Source organism: Sceloporus occidentalis, unplaced genomic scaffold (genome assembly GCF_023333645.1).
Source record: "Sceloporus occidentalis isolate IW3139 unplaced genomic scaffold, rSceOcc1.0.p SCAF_327, whole genome shotgun sequence".
In the NCBI taxonomy this organism is placed as follows: domain Eukaryota; kingdom Metazoa; phylum Chordata; class Lepidosauria; order Squamata; family Phrynosomatidae; genus Sceloporus; species Sceloporus occidentalis.
In genome coordinates, this window is record NW_028317307.1 from 106,843 (window position 1) to 128,612 (window position 21,770).

General features: G+C 40.4%; 1 protein-coding gene and 1 pseudogene across 1 annotated transcript; both read right to left on the bottom strand.

Annotated features, from left to right (window-relative positions):
* The window catches only part of ZNF385C (zinc finger protein 385C), a 40,181-nt pseudogene that overhangs the window by 13,775 nt on the left and 4,636 nt on the right, over nt 1–21,770 (bottom strand).
* Nucleotides 1,853–6,786, bottom strand: CUNH17orf113 (chromosome unknown C17orf113 homolog). Its single transcript, XM_089505378.1, has 2 exons — nt 6,213–6,786; nt 1,853–3,375 (listed from the first exon to the last, which is right to left on the bottom strand). Exons 1-2 carry the CDS (start codon nt 6,784–6,786, stop codon nt 1,853–1,855), a joined length of 2,097 nt encoding a protein of 698 aa, XP_089361504.1.

The following is a 21,770-nucleotide window of genomic DNA, read 5'->3' on the forward strand; positions in this document are numbered from 1 at the left end:
ACATGTCCCAGTTAAGATGTCCTATCCTTGCTTAAAGGAGAAGCGTCCGAGGATTCTGGCTCCTCACTCCTTCCCCTGTGTTCCTTGCCTTTTTCCCTGTCCTTTCTTGTGCCCTGTATCATGTATATCTTGTCTGGTTATGTTCCTTGCTCGGTCTCCCTGTCCCTTGCTCTGTCCTCCTTGCTTGCTTTGTTTCTGTTATATAATCTGCTTAGCTTCCCTACTCCCAAAGTGCAGCACCCTGACATGATTCCAGTGCTATGCCTCATGCCTGCTCCAGGGTGCCTGCAGGATATCTCCAAGTTTTGTTCGTTTTGTCAGACAAGGGTCTGACAAGACGAGAATTGACAGACTAAGACAAACCGATACATTAGGTGGAGAGACTCGGCTCGCAAGCTTACAATCTTACCCTTTGCTTTAAGGCTGGGCAGGAACCCAAAGTCCGACTTCACCCATCTGGTTGAGGAATAGAAGCTGAAGCTTAGCCTTCTCAAACTTCTCTTATTTATTATTTTTCTCGTTGTCAGTAACAAAAAAGCGCTTATCAAACATTGCACCGTAATAACTTTTTACGCATAACTCCCTTTTTATATCTTTATATTTATTCAGAAACAATAACCACAAACTATCAACTATCGTCTGTTATAGAGGATGATATAAAGTGAACGTTATATAAAAATCAGATTAACTTTTAAGGTAAGAACTTTTCAATTACATGGCTTTTTCTATCATCAAACATATTACATAAAAATCGATTCCGAGAGGTTTATTGGGCCAGGATATTTAAACAGAATAACAAATGTATTCATTGCCCTATTCTGTAAGGTTTCTGGAAAAGGTGAGCGATAACATGGAATGGGGTAGCCAAGTAAATAATGTGAATGTCATTGAGATGCGAGATCCTTCTTTCAAGAGTAAGTACAATGGCGCAGTTATATTAAGAGACATCTTTTCAATAAGTGATTTTCAATAAAAAATATACTAAAGGATGATATTTGTCTCTTCGATGAAATCACCAACTGAACTATAACCCTTTCTAGTCACTGACCGTGTTAGTCTGTTGGGTAAAACCGATATTAGGCTTCAGGAAGCTAAAAGGTAACTGTAGAGATTGTTAGGTTCCATGACATTATTGAAGTTCAAATTTTTGGTTTCTCAAAAATCCATATAAAATGACATTTGGACTACGAATGCAGACCGGGGTAATAAAAATTCCAAAACTGACTCCTCAAACATAACTCTTCTCGGTCCAATGAACCTCGGGTGAACTTCTGTTATTAAAACCCAATCCGGCTTGTGCACTAGAAAAATTAAGCTTTTCTAGGGTTTTCTGAACAAGAACTTCACTCTATGGCGCTTGCCCCGTCATTCAGCTCAAAATAAAATAAAACATAAGCAGAAGACAGTATGCTCAGCAAACTCTAAACAATTCTACAATTTGCAGTTAGATATAAAATTCCATTTTATTTGTGTATGTGGTTTTTTCTCCCGTTAAAATGGGGGAAATTACTGAATAGTGAGGAAAGAGACCCGCTTGTCATGGTATTATACATTTAAACAATGGATATATATTTTTTATTTATTACATACTATTATTTTTTTTGTAACTCTACATACGATCATTCTAGATACTGAAAGTGATGTTGTCATTAAAAATAATAATTAATTCAAAATGTATAATTATTGGAAAAGTTACACAGGGAAAATGATGGAAAAAATAAGCCACAACTGGCTATTGCCAAATAAAAATGTGATAATCAGTTTGAACAAACACAAAATAATAGCCCATTTATTTTAACACAGATTTTTCCAAAGGAATTGTATTCATCTCTTCTTCGGTACAAAGTGGGTCTTACTTCCCTTCGGAGGTCAGGCATTCTGATTGTCTCATATTTTCAAAGTAGTCGACGGCTTTCGCAAAGTCAAACTCATTAAGCGCTGGCCCATCAATGCTGATTTTTAGAATATCAGACACTCCACCTTCCGTGCCCCCTTGATGGCCGGCACCTTTCTGAAGCTCCTCTGCCCGGTTGATTTTTTCAAACACTACAGAGCCCAGTGGAAGGATCAACGCAATAGCAGCTAAGACCGTAAAGTCTGGAAAGAGTTCATGCATTTCGGAGTTGGAATGCACCAACTTGATGCAAATATCCCTGAAAGTCAGGTGACCGAGGCTGAAGACGATGCGCTTAAAAAGGGCAAAGTCATTTAAGGCTCGGTCTACAACCAGCACCCGAGAGAAGCACTGGAGCAGAAACCTCAGCTCATCCTCCCCATAGCTACCAATATCCTCCAAGGACGGAGGATAACTTTTTGGATTAAAAACGACAGAGAACGAGCTCACCACTCTGAGGACGTTGCCGGGAAAACGATCTTGTAGACTATTGCAAATATTTTCTAGGCAAGCTTCCTTCAACAACTCGAAGCTCTTTAACTGAGCTTTAGAGCAGTCAGCCAGTTCAACCCCCTTGTAATAGAACCTGCTCTCGTTGTCTTCATCAGGGTGCTCGTTTAGCTCATTTAGGAAGTCTTGGAAATTCTGACCGCTTGTGGACTTCTGTGCATGTAATGTGGCCTGAGATGCTGAAACAATTGGATTCACCATAGACACATCCAAGTCATCAATCTGGAAAAACTGATTGAGTTTTTGGAAAATGGGGAGTATATCCAGTAAAATTTTGGTAAAAGCCACAAACCAGAACTTCTTCAGCTCTGCACATATTCCAATAGCTATCGGAGACTTTGCTGATTCACTTTCTAGTAAAAGAACAAGAGTTGGCCATGAAGAGTCAATGGTTTCCACCACTGGCAGAACCGATGTCCAGTGAACAGCGTCTGTTTTATTCAAATTTATGCCACAGAGGTTAAGTACATTTTGCAACTCCTGAAAGGTATGGTTTTCCCAGTTTTTATTACCATACAGTCTATATACTGAATCCACGACACTTTCATATTTCCTTGCATACTCAATGCCGATAAAACTTTCAGGTGGAAGTAAGGACCTTCTATGCATAATACAGTGAAGCTCTGTCAACAGCGGACAGAGAGGTTTCAATTTGACTCCAACTCCATTTTGTCTGTCTGACATCATCAAGGAGCCACCTGAACTGAGCCAGGTGACCTTTCTTGTTGGCACTTGAAAGTTGGATAATATTTCCACCAGTTTGCTTGTTACAGAGTAGACTTCTCCTGAAGGCAACTCAAACCTGCCAAGGAACGTGATGCTGGGCTGCCCATCCCTAGGGGAAACTGAGGTGGCGAACACCACAAGATTTCGGTGTTCCATGACGTCCACGGTCTCATCTACCACTAATCCAATAAAAGGAGATTCTTTCAATCTTCGACAATCTTCATTATGCAGAACTTTAACAATGGCTGCCTGAATTGACCAAAACACAAGAATACGTCAATCCCATCATGTCTATGTGAAGGTCACACAACTGTATGATAAATAACCAGCAACTTCACCATTTCCCTTCTATCTAAGGGCTATGATTATCGTGGTCCTGAGGTATAAAGTAAGAGAAAATGCAATAAATTAGGTCAGTAAAAATCCCCAAGGTATCCATGGCTTTTACCTGAAGAAAACTGCCCAAGATGCAGACATAGATGAAAATTCTCAGTATAGGTGCAATATAATCTTTATCATACGATGAGATTCATATATGCAAGATTTGCACTAGCATTACAACTAATTTAAAGGAAATTCTTCTCAATACACATTCCCCCCAGAGCACTTTGTAACGTTCCATATTAACATCCCCAAGCATTAAAACGTCCTTTGTTAGTATTTTTTGTAAACCATAAACAATAATCAATAAAGAAAATATTAAGTAGATGGTGATAGCATATGACAATGAAACGTCCGTTATTCATTACACAATACAGCCGATACCGCCCTTCCCCCTCTTGGTATATTTAAAATAGCCAAAAAAGCTATAAGTTCACAGTAGAGTTTCAAGGAGCAAGGGCTGCCTGGCTTGTAGGATTCATCAAGCTATGCCGGAGACGACGGCGTCAAAGGGTTAAGGCCACAGAAAGCCCCATCTTGTGCTTGTTTTACTATTATTGAAGTTTTTAACTAAATTATTGCATTATTTGAGTCTCTAGCATTTATAGACATTTCTCCGTAATGCTATTATTACAAATATTTTAGGACAAAACAGCAATTTTTAAAATACTGCATAGCAATAAGAGAGCGGCTGCCAAAAACAATGAATCCTAAAATAACAGAGGTCTTTTGCACATCATTCATCTGAATAAATCCTGAATAATACTCTGTATACAGGGGTAATAACAGTGTGGAAAAAATATGGAAAGCGCAGTAATTCACCATTTGATAGATCTGTTTTTGGGACAAGTCCATCACGCTTTATGTTTTGTGGATAACAATTAATGCTTTGCAAGCCTCTGCATCACTCCTTCCCGTCCGTAAATCTCTCATTAGCGGTTAACGATCAAGAGGGTTAAATTACTGTAACATTCAAATTGTTAATAACTGAGTACATTTATATTTTATCCTTTACTCGTTATGAAGTTATAGCTCCAGGTATAGTGATTACTATACACATTCTATATACATTCCAATTGTTCCCTATAGAATGAACCAAACTGGTCCTATAGATGATATGAATAAAATGTCACTGATAATAATAATAATAATATTGGGTCTCGGGTAATCTCTGGATGATGAAGCAGGAGTTTCACTATTTGATGGCAGTTTTTTTTTTATGTATATGGGTTTTTTTATATGTTTCCGTGCCTAGTTCAGAAGATGTACTTAAAAGTGTCAAATCTCGGCAAATTGAAAAAAAAATCAGCTTGACCTAACAAATGTCATACAGACTCCAAAGGAATAAAGAGGCGCAGATATTGGCCTTTCTCCTCCCCGTTACCGCGCATGCAAATCTCCAGCCGACTGGCGGAATTAGCTGCGCTCAGACGATGCCTCGTGGCATCCGTATAAATCCATTTCATCCTCATGGAGCCATTTTCCATGCACTAGACTCAGTCGCAGGCTTTTATTCTGGTTCTATGTCTGCGGGTGTTTCGGACGGCGACTAATTAAAGGCATTCGCCGGCCATCGCAAGGAGACTCTCATGAAGGGTAAATCTCCAAAATTCAGTGACCTTTGCATTCGCCCTTCAACATTCTTTTATTTTCCTGTCTTTCAGATGATTTCTCTTCCGTAAATGTTGCCCTGACTAGCGTTATCTGGGGAGGGCATTCCTGCGGCAGTAGGAGATAGAAGGTAAATTTGGAAATTATATTTGGAATTTAAATGGCAGAATACGCATTATAGATACGACCCGAATCCCGCATTAGCTGCACTCTTTATACGCAGATAACCTCTAAACTTGGGACTGAAACTGAATGTTTTTGTTGAATTTGAGAATATAATGAAATACCTAGAGAAGCCGGCCTCGCTTTACGTTCTGCATCGGTTCCTCTTCGTCTCTCATTTCTAGTTTTGTCTTTAAAGGTTTATATTGTAAGAAATGCTGCGTTGATGTTTGGCGCTCTACTAATAATGCAGAAATCTCTAAATAGTGTTTTTTCTTTCGAATCGCCAGGATTCATTTGGGAATCTGCACTCATAGCTGGCGAGAAGAGCACAAAAACACGAAACCGCATTAATTGTACGGATAGTGAAGTAAATTTACCTTCTACCAATTTTTCTACCCGAAAATGACGTGACGCCGTCTAAAATGTAAACTGCTTAGCAGGACAGCACAGGCTCTATCACAAACGGAATGCGGCATCCATAACGCCATCGTGAAGGACAAAAGATAACGTTCTGGAGGACTTGGAAATCCGAAGAGCGGACTGGTTTTTGGGGAATTTGGAGGGCAGATTGGCCAAATCTACGAAGGGTTTGTATATCATTTATTTTAATGAATCCTAGCAATTAGTTTAGAGCCAGAAGACCGGAACACATATTTCTTTATAACATTCATAAAAAATAAATGATCTGCCAATCACCAAACAGCCAATATCACTTCTGCTAGGTTTGTGCGCTTCTGAGGAAAGCGAATATAATAAAGAAAACGTAACACAGGGTTCCTCGCGGCTCGGCATACGGTAACAGTCCTTCCGACTGACAGTTATCACAGGAACCTCGGGTTTAAACCATAACGTACGGAAGAATACGATGGTGAGAGCGTGGAGCGGAGGCCGGTGGGGCATATTGTGGTCTCAGAGTTGGAGATACACACCTGCATGTCTCTCACGCCGCTCGGGTGGTCGTATTCATTTTGTTCTGAAGACAGCAGCGCTTCACAAAGATTGAACCTCTGAAGCTCCAGCAAAGAAGACAGCTTCCCAGCGGAGACGCCATCTTTGGCCATACAGTACACCGTGGTTACAATGGCTATCTTGGAAGGATTCATCTCAGCTTTGATGACCGACTTCATCTCCTGATGGAACTGCAATTCCACGGCCATCTGCTCGCTGTTCACAGCAAGCGCCTGTCTGTGGGCACCAGAGGTTACGTGGCGCAAAAGTGCATGGCGTTGAAAGTTATCGGTTCCCACTGTAAACGCATTCTCAGCTTTACCGTGCTTGTTCTTTACCAAAGCCTGACGGCATTCCATGCAAAACATCAGCTTGCGTTCATAGTCGAACTCCAGCCACGTGAACTCTTCCTTCCAATGCTCATTGAAATACCTCTTACATTTTTTATTGGAATTGGATGTTTCTCCTGCAGGCTTCTTCCCAGGGGTCACCAAGACCCCACCACTGCCCATGCTGAAATCAAACGTTAAAGGTGGGCTGAGACTCTCCATGCTGCATTAAAATGAATAAGGTACTTTAATACAGCTTCGGGGATGGACTGGTGGACGAAAGAGATAAGGGGAGAGGCATTAGGGATCACACAATATTCTGCCCGCCATAGTCAGTTATAAATGACAAACATCGTTAAATAACTCAATACATCATCCCCTATGCCATAACCTAACCCTTTCCTAACGAAATCCCTTAGGACACTCAAAACCCTCGCCAAACGTGCCAAATGCTGACAATGAGCACTAGAGTAGAATAGCATCGTTAATAGCGGCCGGTACTGTTTATAGCAAAACAATAAAAGCGGTAATAAAGAAAAACATGAATCTGATAATCTGCTCTTGCCGCAAAACCCTTCAACTAACCGTTTCCTTGATATTCTTTTAAATTAATTGGCACCTAAATCTATAATTATCTTCATTTATTCGAATGTTTCTTCTAACGCTGCCATTTTCTACTAAACTCTGGCGTTCTGCAATTCAAAAATAAAACAAATAGTGTTTTCTCATCCGTTCTGATAATACATCTGTATATAATAAATACTATAAAGCAGTAACAGATTACCATGATGTACATGTCACCCAACAACATGCATTTCAAGGGCAGTACCCCGGCACATAAAATGATTCTAATCTGCGCTACTAGCATTGCTATAAAATGTTTTATCCCAGTTGACCTCTAGGACGTATTACTACGGCATAGAATCTACTATGCATATAATAAACTATAAGCGAGAAAGTTTGTATCCCGATAAGCAAGCGTCCAGCCATATGTAATGCGTCCACCAGATGAGAAGATTTCTGGTAGCATCTTCCTGGTGTATGAAACCCCCCGGTGGGGTAATAGTCACTTCTATTCTATTCTAGCACAAGTCTCGTCAGACCTGGGTTTCCCATCGCTGGGTCTGGGCGCAGGGACAGAACGCGCTCTAATGCAATAATAAGAACTTTTAAGCCAATTGTTGCCCATAATGTCCCGAGCTGCTCTGTGCCGGTTACACTTACATTTGTCCCAGCGGAGGTAAGTCTTGTATGGAGTGATTTAACCTATTAACTTCCGCAACTTCACCTCCAACACACACTGAAGAATATGTCCCTTCATACATAATTTCTAGTGGCGTGTATATAATATCTAAATATATTACATGCTCACACAAACAAACTACACACTTGCATACGTGTGTTATATATATATATATATATATATATATATATTATATATACTTTATACGTGGTATATATACATTCTAAACACACGTACACTTAACTGCATGTTAAGAAACGTGTGCTCAGATAAATAAACACATGCTATGTTAAAAGAACACAAACATATCTGCAAAAAAGAAAACGTAAACGATCCACTGGGTATATGAAAGGGTTAAATATATATATGTAATTAGTGTTTATAGACATATTGCTACATACATACCTAATACTGGATGCCGACACCTACTTTAACTTTCCAGACTGCACCCAAATATCCCGCGTCATTATTTACCTTCCTTTATAGCTCTTTTGTGTTAAGGCACAGAAAGGAGAGATCCCTCCGTGCCTTCCCTGCCCCGGCTCACTCGCTCCCCCAGCACTAACCCTGCCAAATTCCCTCTACTTTCCTAAAACCGTAACAATACAGGAGGTGCCTTCCGCGCTGACACAAACAATGCTTTCCAGGCAGTCGCAGAGAGACACGGAGACACGGGAGCAGCCATGATGCGTGTGTCAGCGTGAGTGAAAGCACGACTCGCTGCGCTGCGATGAATCGTCCTGCCATCTGGTGGCCGGAGAAGCCCTTTTCTCTATCCTACAGCCCTGCATCCATTACCCGACTTCCACAACGCTTAGTATTCGGGTTCGTAAAGTTTATGCTACAAATAAGAGTTCTTTTATACTTTTGTTAAACTGAAAAGGGAAATCCACTAAATAGCTTAGTCCGGCAAATACCCTGTAGGTCACCGGTCAACTGTGTTCCATACTTACCCAATCTCCTGCTCCCGCCACATACAGTCCTGCAGCTGGATGCACACCGTGTGACTATTAAAACGTAACTTATGGCCGCTCAGACCCAGCTGCCGGCCGTACGTACATCATTCGCCGGCCGCTGGCCTTAAAGTGCCAGGGCGGTTTAATTATCCTGGGTCTGGCCATACTTAACGGCTGTTGTTCAACCGTAAAGACGCCGTAAAGCTTATTGATGTATTCATGCGCGGCCGTCAGATGAAACATTCCCTCTCGCTCTATTAATGAGGTATTATGAGAGTCCGAGCACGGACATTCTACTTCCGGATTTCTTCATTTGTCTGCATTTCATCATCTAATTTTATTGAATTCTAGGGGCAAAAAGAAGATCAGCTCCAGAACTGGAGGTAAACTACAAATTATCATCTATATGGTTGGAAAAAGGGTGTTTCGAGCGATTAAAGAGGACTTTTGGAACACAGGATATCCCCACAAACACAATTCAGCTGAAATATGTAGCAGCCTTTTATGTGGCCATAAACCTGATAACCACCTCCGTGGGTCTGAAGAGAAATACAGAGCCTGAAGTCAAACACTTTCTGTTCCCGACGCCGGGTGAACAGGCGATCTCTAACGCGAGGTGACGGGGACTCGGAGGGCCGTGGGGGGGGGGTGCAGGGAACGTTCTGCACTCACAGCGGATTATCGGAGGATCGCTGATATCTCGCATTCGACGTGACGTTCGCTGGAGGAAAAACGGGGGCTATAAATCCGGGATGATTCAGGAGTGTGATTCACGCAATATCAATAATAATTATGCCTCTTAGTTAAAATAAGCAATACGTTAAAAACCCATTTTATGCGTAATATTTTAACGCCCAGCATTAGTATCTGCATGCTTATTTTTACAATCTCGGCTTTCATGAGGTTAACGTCGAAACATTTACACCAGCTGAGAAAATAGTTAACTGATGATTTTAGTTCACCTTTAACGGGAAAAACAACTTAATGCAACAGAACATTTCTATTCTACACATTGCCGAAATCGATTTACCTTCTATCAGGGATGGGCTGGCAAAGGATGAAGGGGCAATTGCCCCCGGGCTGCTCGGATTCCAAGACTTTGGGCCGCTGCCAGAAGCATATTTGCACGCTTAGTGTGTAATTCCATATATAACCACTGGGGTTTCTAGCATAAACAGGACTTTACACTCTGACTGGATCCTTACTGGTTCATTTATAAGTATTTCATGGCTTCTTGGGGACTGCGTGTAGGACAGGTCTGTATAGTCCGGTAAGAATATTATTTCTTAAACATGTTGGGCTTCTTACTGCGACTGAATGTCTATTCATATCAGATGACACATCTAATCTCTCTCTCTCTGTCATAAAATGTTATGCTCCGATCGAAGAAAATTAGGGAAATTGACATATTTACAGCACCATCTGTAATCTAGAGCGGTTCATAGTATTGGAAGATAATCTGCAGATGTTGGATATATATATATATAGATATACCGGTATATATATAGATATAGATATAATATATATATATATATATATATATATATAATAAACAGACATACAGGTGAGCTTCATGCTTGGAGGCAGAGCTGACCTTCCAGTCCCACATCTGGCCGTGACGAGTATAAAGACGAATAACGATGATATCTGTGGAAATCTTAAATCGCCTCACATCTAGCTCTGAAAATCAGTTTTGCCGTCGATGGATGACCCATAAAGCTTGTTTTCAAAATCACAGCAAGTGATCCAGACCGGTATGAGTTATATCCACGAAGCCTGACTCTGACACGTGAATCCCACGTACTATTTAACATGATCACACACAATACTGCATTGAACTTATATATATACATATAGACATTGCATATATATAATTATTATGTATTATGTTATATAGCTGGATCATGGGCAAGCCTCCACTCGTGGCCACTCCAGTGGAATCTTTGCTTGTAGCAGCTCATGGCGCCACGATCCACGGAGAGCTTTCATCTTTGACGTAGCTCACAATAAACTGGCTTAGCCTGCATGCTTTTCTGGTCGCTCAGAACGTTTGGTGGCTTGTGGTCTCCCAAAGTGGTCCGCAGCCCTTAAAGTCACTACAATTTACTCGATCGCTGGACAAAGATCATAGTTATCGCTGCTTTAAAGACATAACCCCTTTGGGTGCCGCTTTAATCACAGAACCTTAAATCCGTTGGAAAAGTCCTGGGTTTGGGCGCACGCGCCGCCGGCGGTAATCATACAGTCTGCACCCGCGATCTGTAATAGCCGCGCCGAGAAGAGAAACAATCACAAAAAGCACAAAAAGCACAAAAATCAGCGAGTGACTGAGCGCGGCTGCTCCATGCTGTCGTCTGCCCTTTTAATGCTGCTACTTCTCTTTGTCACGTTCTAGACGGGACCAAATCATTGTACATACATGCATTCTATCTGTTGTATCGAGAATAATAATCATTGAATGCAAACACACCCAGGTATATATATTTATATTAATTTAAATAATGTGTATTTTTTAATTATATATATAAACATATACACATTGCATATATATATATATAATTATTATTTATTATTTGATATAGATCCATCATATTCTGCAGCACTGTACAATAGATATATATATATATATATATATATATATATATATATATATGTATATATCACACTAAATAGGCAATATAATTGGATTTATTTAAGGACCCGCGTCACTTCATTATTTCTAAAAGGTTAAACAATGAAATGACTGTAAATGAACGCGTCTGAAAACATGGAAATATTTGGCCTGAGGCTGCACAGAAATGCTGATATATCTGAAATATCCAATACTATTTAGAAGGGGGTTTCTTGGGATTTGGGGCTCCTGGGACCCCATGTTGGTTTTTGTAATTTTCTGGGCAGATGAGGAGTTAACTACTTTGCTGCTGGAGAGGAGAGGAACACATCGCAAGAGGCTCTGGCAGATTAAGGATGGAAGGATGGACAATTCCTTATGGCACGAGCACGGACAGACATTATTTCCATTGATGGCTGCTTCTTATACTGAGGTTTCTGCTCCAGGACGGACGCCCGACACAAACGGCTAATCTTTTGCATTCGGTAGAGCAAAGGGCTTGAATGATACTTTGTGTCGGTTCTGTGATAATCAGTTTTCCTTAATATGTATCTCAAAACAACATGTTTTCTACAATAAAGAAAGGTATTACTGTATATTACTAGGTGACAATGAAACAAAATTGTGAAAATAAACATTTTCATTTCATTGACTGATCTGTAAACAGACATAAAAAACATCCCAAGCAGACACAAATCCCCCCATGTGATAATATCATTACACGGCGCGTCCGAACATATTCAGTAACTGAAGGTCACGTTCTTCTCTTCTACTACATGAACTGAAGTTTAGTCCAACTAACTGAAAATTAACCCTCTAAGCGATGATAACAGGAGAGCAGACCGGCATTTATGCTGTTAAATTCTGGAAAATGCTTATGACTGTATATACACAAAAACACACATATATATATATTATATAGACACAAAAACGCATATATATATATATTATATAGACACAAAAACACATATATATATATATTATATAGACACAAAAACACATATATATATATTATATAGACACAAAAACACACACATATATATTATATATATTATATAGACACAAAAACACATATATATATATTATATAGACACAAAAACGCATATATATATATATTATATAGACACAAAAACACATATATATATATATTATATAGACACAAAAACACATATATATATATATTATATAGACACAAAAACACACACATATATATTATATATATTATATAGACACAAAAACACATATATATATATATTATATAGACACAAAAACGCATATATATATATAGTATATAGACACAAAAACACATATATATATATAGTATATAGACACAAAAACGCATATATATATATAGTATATAGACACAAAAACACATATATATATATAGTATATAGACACAAAAACACGCTTTTTATTTTCTCAAAGAATTCTATTTTTTCATCCAGCTTTTTTTTTGTGAGAAGCCATGACGGTGAAACCTCTTGAAGTGAGTGCGGATTTGAAAGTAACGCGCCTGCGCTGGACAGCGCGCCTCCCATTACAAGGAAATTATGATGCGGCGTACGCTAATACTGTCAACGCTGCTTAGAAGTGAAAATCCACGGCCCTTCACATTACAAAGATTAACCCTTCACGCACCGGCTAAGAGTGCAGAGTATTACTACCCGTTTGTGTGCGAAACCACCCAATCCGCAGAGGGTTAAAGAGGTAATGAAGCATCGTGAATACGTTCTACGTACAAAATCTTTAACAAAGATAAGGTCATCATTTCCACAAACCATATGGAGATAAAAGATAAGAAATTACAGAAATAACAGTAATTGGAAGAACCGTGTTTTCTGTGTCCCTTCGTGCCGCTTTATCTTTATAACGGTTACTCCAAGGGGGGGAATTTATCAAAATTGCAAAGCATTCAGAAACGCCTTTCCAAAAGCTTGGGATTTGATGAGGTTTTCGTATCTCTATATAGACGACGTACGGAATGATTTGGAGCTTTGTGCACGATTTTTCTGCCCTGGGGACATTCGAGGGACTCCGATCGGCATTTCACCTCCTGTATCGGGGGATCAGTGACCTCAGGACACCATAGGAGAGACGAACCAGCTCTATAAACTAAAACGTGGCTCCAGATTTCTCTGCTTTTGCCCTTGAATGTTATTGTCGGGAAGACACGGTTCATACTCCCCGTTTATGAAGACAAATATATATATATATATGAAGTTGTTTTCGTTTGTTTCTTCTACAGCACAACCTTGGGCATTTACAACCCCTAAACAGGTGCCATGATAACATATAACACCTATAACACCTTCTACGTGACCCCATCTCCACCACAGAACCCATTCTTCACCTCCTTCCAAGCAGACCCATCGAGTATATAAACGTCCAAGGCGGTATCAGACGTGCATTAATACAGCACTCCGGAGAAACATGAATGATCTCAACCATTCTTTCTAAAAGACTAGGTGTTTCAGAGACATCTCTATCATTAGCGACCTGCTGCGGATGATCGAATAAACCGTTTCCAAAACCCATACCTATTACCTCATTCCAAACGGAGACATTGAGGGGCACACGCCGCTCATCCCCGTGTTTCCCGTAGCGTTCCCAACACACAGAGAATGGGAATTTATCTCTCCTACTCCTTCATATTTCTTCAAAGACGTAAAGGACAAGGACCTCGCGACCCATCCGCTCCTGACCAAGACATTACAACAACTACCTTCATTTTCACAAAGACATCACGCAGATTGTCCAAAAATGCACCAAGGTCACCCATGCCTCAACATCACCGCCTACCAGGCATTGCAAATACCCCTTCTGGAAATGGACTATAGCCTTTGGAATTTGGGCCAATCATTAGCTAAAAACATTTTGTTATCGTATGCGTCCGAGATGTTATTTTATGACATCATACTCTTCTTTGCCTATCGTTTCCTTCTAGGCATCCAAATTTCCAGACCGTACAAAGCCGGTGACGCCACCTTCCTTCCAGACAGGGGAGATGAAGCATTTGTGTACCCCAACACCGGCAACATAGCAAAAACAGCAAAGTTGGGTTCACTTACCCAAAAGCATTCTTGATTGCGTCTCGACGGTTTGTCTCCCGAAATCGCTATGTGATTTAGCAGACCGGTTGCATTCGCACAGAACGTTCTAGCTGCCTCCGATGGAGAGGCGACTGGCCTCCAATTCATTCACCTTCCCAAATGATACACTTATACCCCAATTAAAAGCTTAACGCTCCACTGATCTCTGCCCGGAGGAGGTAAACAAGCTGCACTCTCTCCGCAGCCACTGGCCCTTCTTTTAACCCAATCACCAAGCGCAGATGGAGAAATTACCCGGCGTAGCCTCTCCCAGCCGAGAGCTCCGCAAACCAAAAGATACTGAATTACCATACAAATCGGATGGGAGGTCTGAACGGGGGTGCAGAGAGAGCGATAGAAGTCAGAATGTACTCCTTGTCTCCGTTCACACGGAGGGCATCGCAGCTCTCCTCCTCCACGCGTGCAGAAAGCTTGGCACACTTTAACATAACGAGGTTATCTCTGAGTGCCGCGACACCATGCGCCTTTACTAACCCCATCAACAAAAAGTACCTATAGGCGCTAAAACTTTCATCCGCTGGGTATTGCTACATTTATTATTCCGATCTACCTTCTATCATCTGTGAAATTGTAAATTCTTTAGCTTATATCGTCTATATTTATATATTTTTTTTATATATATATATATATATATATATATATATATATATATTGTGGGGGGTTTTTTGTTTTTTTTATGACACTACCATGTCTGTTAGGAGGTTGTTTTACATCACACTTTTCTGGAAAAGTAAATTAATTTAATCCTTTACCTTTTTATTTCACGAAGTTATATTAAACTATAAAATATGTTCCTAAAAAAAATATACAGCCCCCACTGCAAAGGGTATAATATAATTTTAGGGCAATTCCCCTAAACAAACAAAACATGATTTTCAATTGATTTATCCCAATATGAGGACAGAATTTATACACGTAGCTGAAGCACAAAGCAAAATATCACAGCAGAAGAACATTTGGCTGTGGTCACGTCGGATCTGCTGGGATGCCCTTCCACTAACCCACCACCCTCACCCTAAAATAATTGTTCCATCAATCATAGCAGAGCTGCGGATTTCACCGCAAGTGATTTTCATTCTCAGTTGAGTATAAAGGGTAGGAGTTAAATCAAAGACAGCGTTGATGCTTTAGCCTAACTATATCTGGAACGGTTAAAGGTATTTAATTTATTGATGATGGAAAATACCTTGCCGGACGCCAATAAATTGATTAGTATTACGCGAGAACCCAAACGCCTGTCAATCTACCGAGGAAGCTTTCACTCCAAACTTCAAGTTTCAGGATGAATGATAAAATTCTCGGAATGAGCAATCATCAGCGTTATGTTTCTTACGATGATTTAATATTAATTACTAATTACTAATACCTGATTATGTCTGGGATCCTCACGGCTCTTATCAATTTCCCAGAAAGCCTGTCCAAGAATATTAAAGCTGCCGTTCCACCAACTCTGCCGAAAGTAACAGCTTAGTAACCAAACGCAGCATTAGTAGAATCTTCTCAACGTCCAAACCCAGACGTTTTTTTGTTTTGTTTTTAATTGTAAGTTTTTGCCCCATTCATATTACCTATCTTGCCGGGGACAGTGATACAAAAGCAGGCACTGATAGGGCGTTGCCATAGGAAGCGAAAAAGCTTCTTAAATGTTTCTGTGTTGTTTTTATTTTACGTTATTTGGATGGGTCGTTGGCACGCTGCCCGCTAGTCAGTCTGACATGTCAGTCAGTTAAGGGACAAGAAAGCGCCAAACAACTCTAAAACGCGTTTCAATACTTAGGAAAAAGAAACCGTCAAGGAAAAAATGACCCAACTGTTCCTTTACTACCGACCCGCCGTCTATATCCAGCGCCATGGGGAGGAAATCTTAGAACTCATCGCCTATACAATATTTGGTTCATATAAGATGTGCTACTAGCCTTCTGTCCACGCTATTATGCTGTAAAAACGCTACCCATGTTATATTTCACAATTTTCTTTTGTATCCTTAAGGGGAATTTGTAGATAAAACCCCGGCTAAATTTATCGCAGGTCACAAACTCCGGTTCTGTGTGAAAGACTGTGATTAAAACCGGACTGCCCCTGTCGCACAACACCGGCTCACGCCTTTCGGAGCGTTGGCTGCCGATATCAGATGATGGAAAGCACCGTTGTTGGGTTTCAGCTGCGCATCCCCGGCGCTGCCAAATAAACAGACATTCGCCGTTCCCGTTCATCCGCGCCTCCGGAGTAAAACATCTATTTATTGTCTACTAAACAACGCTCTTGTTAGAGGTAATGCGATGACGCCAGTTTGAAAATTAAAAACACATAATCGTCTTTGTCTTTTATGATATAGAAACGACTCGTTCAGCATTTGTTCTTTTACCCGATATGCTAACAGCTGGAAGATTATTGCAAAGCAGAGAGTTGGAGAGCCCCCGGCAATGAAAGGGTAGAAAACAGTTTTACAAACGTCAGATTTTTTTAAAAAAGCAATAAAACCCTTCGTTTTTGCGGGACAGCGACTAGAAGGCATAAGCCCAGGTGGCAGCCCTATCTGTCGCGTGCGGAACTCTTTAAACGGTCTTGCGTCTGTGGGTATAACCCTCATTTAAATGACAATGGCCCCTTCTCACGCTGCCGTCCCTACGGACTTCAGTGGGGTCACCTTGCAAAATGCCACGATCATCCCATTATATGCATCAGTTACTCTCACAGGGTCCCCATTCACTAAACAACAATGGACATAAGAGATCATTAAACGCCATTAAAGTAAATGAATGGTCTGTAATGGATTTCACACTCTGCTGCGGAAGCCTATAGGCGTAAGGTGTAAGCCCCCGCCATGATCGGAGTATTTTAATGAAAGCGACCCATTTAACGGGAACCTGAAAACAAAAACAGCTTTAAACTGGATCCTTCACTCAATGTTACCGTGAAATATCACATCGCTATTTAGTACAGAAGAAAATAAACACCCGGATCTCGTGAAGTCTTCCTGCCTGCATTTTATCTCTGCCGCTATTTTATTTCACATCTTTAACAGCATTTACAGCAGCTCCGCGTCGCCAAACTCATCCCGGGCACAAGACACCCGAGTAGAACGCGGCGCCGCGGCACTCGCCAAGCAGCTTCAGCTACGCGGCCAAAACAGTGAGCCAAACGGAAAGGTCAACGGCGATATTCAATGTCAATCACTAGGATAAAATATCAGAATGCGTCTTCAAGAGTCACGACCCATCCTGCTATATCCCTGGAGTTATTTGTGCAGTCATGTTAATAATTCCCTCATTTATGACATCATTTGTAAACTCAGAAACATAGAGTACCTGGGAATTCTTCGGATTTATTGGTCTGGAGGTCCCCATCTACATAAAAGTAAGAGTTTCAAAACTCTTCGCTTTGCTACAAAAAAAAAATTCAATTCCTGAAGATAATCTCGACATCTCAGCGTAAATTTATCAGACATTTGTTTCTTTTACCCTCAACTACAACACGCAGACGCATCATCATACGTGCGACGCCGGTAATTACACCAGGCTGCCTATCTGTGAAGATTTTATCCTGAAAATGAATATTTCAAATGATTTATTTTATATTTTTTGCTTTACTTTTGGTTTTAGCAGTAAGTATCAGACAGGTATACATTCTGTATATATGTAGAAAGTGCGAGTTAGGATTATATTGAGATCTCATACTTTGCATATTCTTATGAATTGCACCTTAGAAATTATTTGATTTCTTGTAATTTTACTGTTTGCAAAATAATATATTTATAATAAATAAATAAATAAATATAATACTCTAATAATATTTATTTTGGGTATTTTGGGTATTCTGAGTGATTTTGATGAATTTACGGGACTGCGGAGACTGCTTGTGATCCGCACACAAAATATGGGTAATTATAGCAGATCCGGTGCAAGATGCGTTTTATCTGCTATTAAAAAACCCCGGGTAAGGGGCCAAAAGATTCAAAGGCCCTTATATGTAAATATTACTTAAAGAAAGTAAAGAAATAGCTTTGTCTTAGAAAACAAGGTTCCTTCCTAGGTAGAAACCGTCACGGAGGGAAGGAGCAGGTTGGATCATTTAAAGAGACCGTGACTGATTTGGGAATCGAACCGCTTCATTACGACGCGTTTTACAAATCATGGAATAATCTACATTATTTACATTACGTTTAAAACAAAGAACGTCCCCTCAGCCTGCCTGCGCCCCGTATAGTTCCGGTATTTATTCAGCATTTCTAATACATTTCTAATAATCTCACGGGCAGGAGAACGCTGGATTCACGTTGGGAACGCATTGTAAGCCAGCGTTAGCTTCTTCCCTGATATCCCTGAAGAATGAACCACAACGGTCTCTTTAATAAAAGGCCTATTTCTTCTGAAATTTTACCGTCCCTGTAAAAGAAAATAGCTAAAACTGATAGCGTGAACTTGTGATTCTATTGCCAGGATTTGGCCGCAGAACGCTGAGAACGATCACGATGATGGAGCTGTCCCCGGTTATTGTCCACAGGGGGGCTATCTGCACGCGTTTACCCCAGAGAGGTCTATTGACTTCTCCCCGTGCCTTCTCGGATTTCATTTTCAATTAGCCACCAGGCAAGCTCACGCTGAAACAATGCTAATGTCGTTTAAGCCACTTCGGCTGAAAATCAATGCGGCTGTCAGAGAGGCTACGGCGGGAGTACGGTGAAATATCATCGTTATTTATCCCTCGTCACAAAACTTTCTCCACTACTTCATATAATTATATATATATATATGAGAATGCCGGAACGGGTGATACTGTGGGTGCCGTATTTGTATAATATACGGCCAAAATGGCAGGTTCCTTTAACAGGGTAAGTACCGGTAGTGCCACGCAACCCAAAAACCTCCTAAAAATGAGCTAAAATATAATAATAAAAAAAGAAAAGAAAAAACGAAAATGGAATAGAACCTCTGGCGTTGGCTTTTGAGAAAGTCGTGGTTTATAGAGCTTCTGATGAAATGTCTACCGGCGCAAGAGAACTTTAGCTATCCGAGAATAAATCACGATGACGGATCTCTATCAGACCCTCTCCCAACCCGCACCAGGCAATCATTACCCCGATACAATGTGTTACTTGGCCCAAGGGCAACGGCAGCGCATTACTGTTTGTATAGAAGCTGTGGTTGTTGTGAAGTTAATACTAGAAGTAACCGATTACAATACGTTGTGATTGATATCGGAATTGAGTGATCATTTTTGGTAGCGTGTGGGATCTAACATTAGAATTCCACCGCCAGTCCACTTTCCCATTAAAAAATAGCGCGTGTCCCGCGTCGTCGGTGGGATCACCCGCCGACATCAGCTGCACCCCCCCCAGACATGAGCCGGACCTTCCACCCGCACCCCAATACACAGAAATTCCCTCTGAGCTTAAAACTGGGACTCAAGGGTTAACAAATAAACCTCACAAACAGGTAATTTTATAAAACTGCCCCATTTTTTCTGTCGACTTAGCTAACTACAGGTGGCAAAAGGCGACTATTAAGATACTTAGCCCTAAATACATTATAACTCGTAAAAAACGGGGCAGGTAAAGTCATTTTATGAAATTAATTTGCAATTCACATTAAATTTATATCCGTATCAGCGATTATTATTTTTTGGACACTTCTAGAATATGTTTACTCGCTAAATATTTCTAACCCGGTCATGAATCGGGTAATCGGTTGGGCATCGCAATGATTCTGAAAAGTACTCATAACAAGCAACTGATTTTATTTCATCATCGAGGCGAGATAAAGCGATTTATTTAAACCGCAGAGGTTCTTTATAAAGCCACTCGATAAGACATTTTGCAATTTGAAATGTCGCCTTATCTTTTTTGGGCGATGGAATAAAAGAGTTTGCACGGAACGCGCAGAGAGCTTCGGTGAATTATTGCTGTATGGATCAAGTCCAGTGCGCTGGAGACAACGTGCGCATAACTCATCTCACAAAGAGAGATTGTGTGTCGGCCGTGCTCTTCATTACCTATGACTGAGCGCTGATAATGGAAATGGATTTGGGAGATGAATGTCATCAATAATATTGGTTCTTGTAATTCAGACGCAGGCAGCGATGGGCAGACGTGAGCTTAATGTCTCTGCTCTACACAGATGGGACAATCACTAAATACATCGAGCTGTCTTCATTTTATATTCCGCCTTCTTAGTGGAACTTCAGTTAAAAAGATGGGACAAACACAACTAAAAATATATATTTTTGTAGACTACACATTAGAATGAAACAACCCGGTTCCGTGATCTACCTGATTCTCTGCGCCCGGTGAACCGGGAGGAACTCGTTATCGATGTATAGTATTAGGATATTTTTAGTAACAATGTCACCCATTTCCTTGGGTCAGTAGGGTATAAAGTTTAAGCAGAAGTGCTATACTATTCAAATAAATCATTTATAATATATCACAAAGGTTAATAAGCCATTTTATTTTTGACGTATGCATCAAACGTCTTCCAAGTCGCTGGCGTTATAATGGATGCCATACATCTAACATCTCCATCCACCTAAACCCATACTGCAGAGCGTCGCGTCCTCTGGCTCATTAAACCATCCCATTACCGCACGCTAACCTCGTCTACATGTATGGCAGATGCAGGATCCCGTGTTTTGTACACAGCGGGCTCTGCAAGCGAAATCTTCCCCAATTCTCCATCTCTGCGAAGAGCTTTGTTTGTGCCGGCAGTGTACTTGCCAGTTGCGTTTGTGGACAATGAAAAGAGACGCTGAGAAGGAAAATGGGGAAAAAAACTGCTTAGGAGCGATGATCTGAAATCAATATCTTTTATTTAAAAAGAGAAAAAGCCACCAGCCATTAATTTCAGATGAGAACAAGCGGTTGAAATGGGTATCGGTGTCATTCATTCACCCAGGAATGAGAATGAGAAAAATGCAGTATATGATGTCACAGAACATGGCGGTATGCCTACATGCATGTAACATACCTCTATAATAACTCAAATAGTTAATTGATTATTTTCATACACAGTAATAGCCAAATTCCAATGAAGTAGCCCCAATGACGACATTCTGGTGTAGCAATCGAAATATTTTTTCTTTTCATTTATTATAAATTCAATCTAAGAGGCCTACTCTATAAACAGCTTAAATTATTTTAATTCATGCGTCTGGAATTATATTCCATAGAGCCCCAAATGAAAACCGCAGTGGATAACAGAATCTCTACAAACAATCTACATTAACTACGCGTTTGGACATTTCCCTATTAGGATGTTTTTTCCCGATATCTATTTTTTACGTGTTGCTGA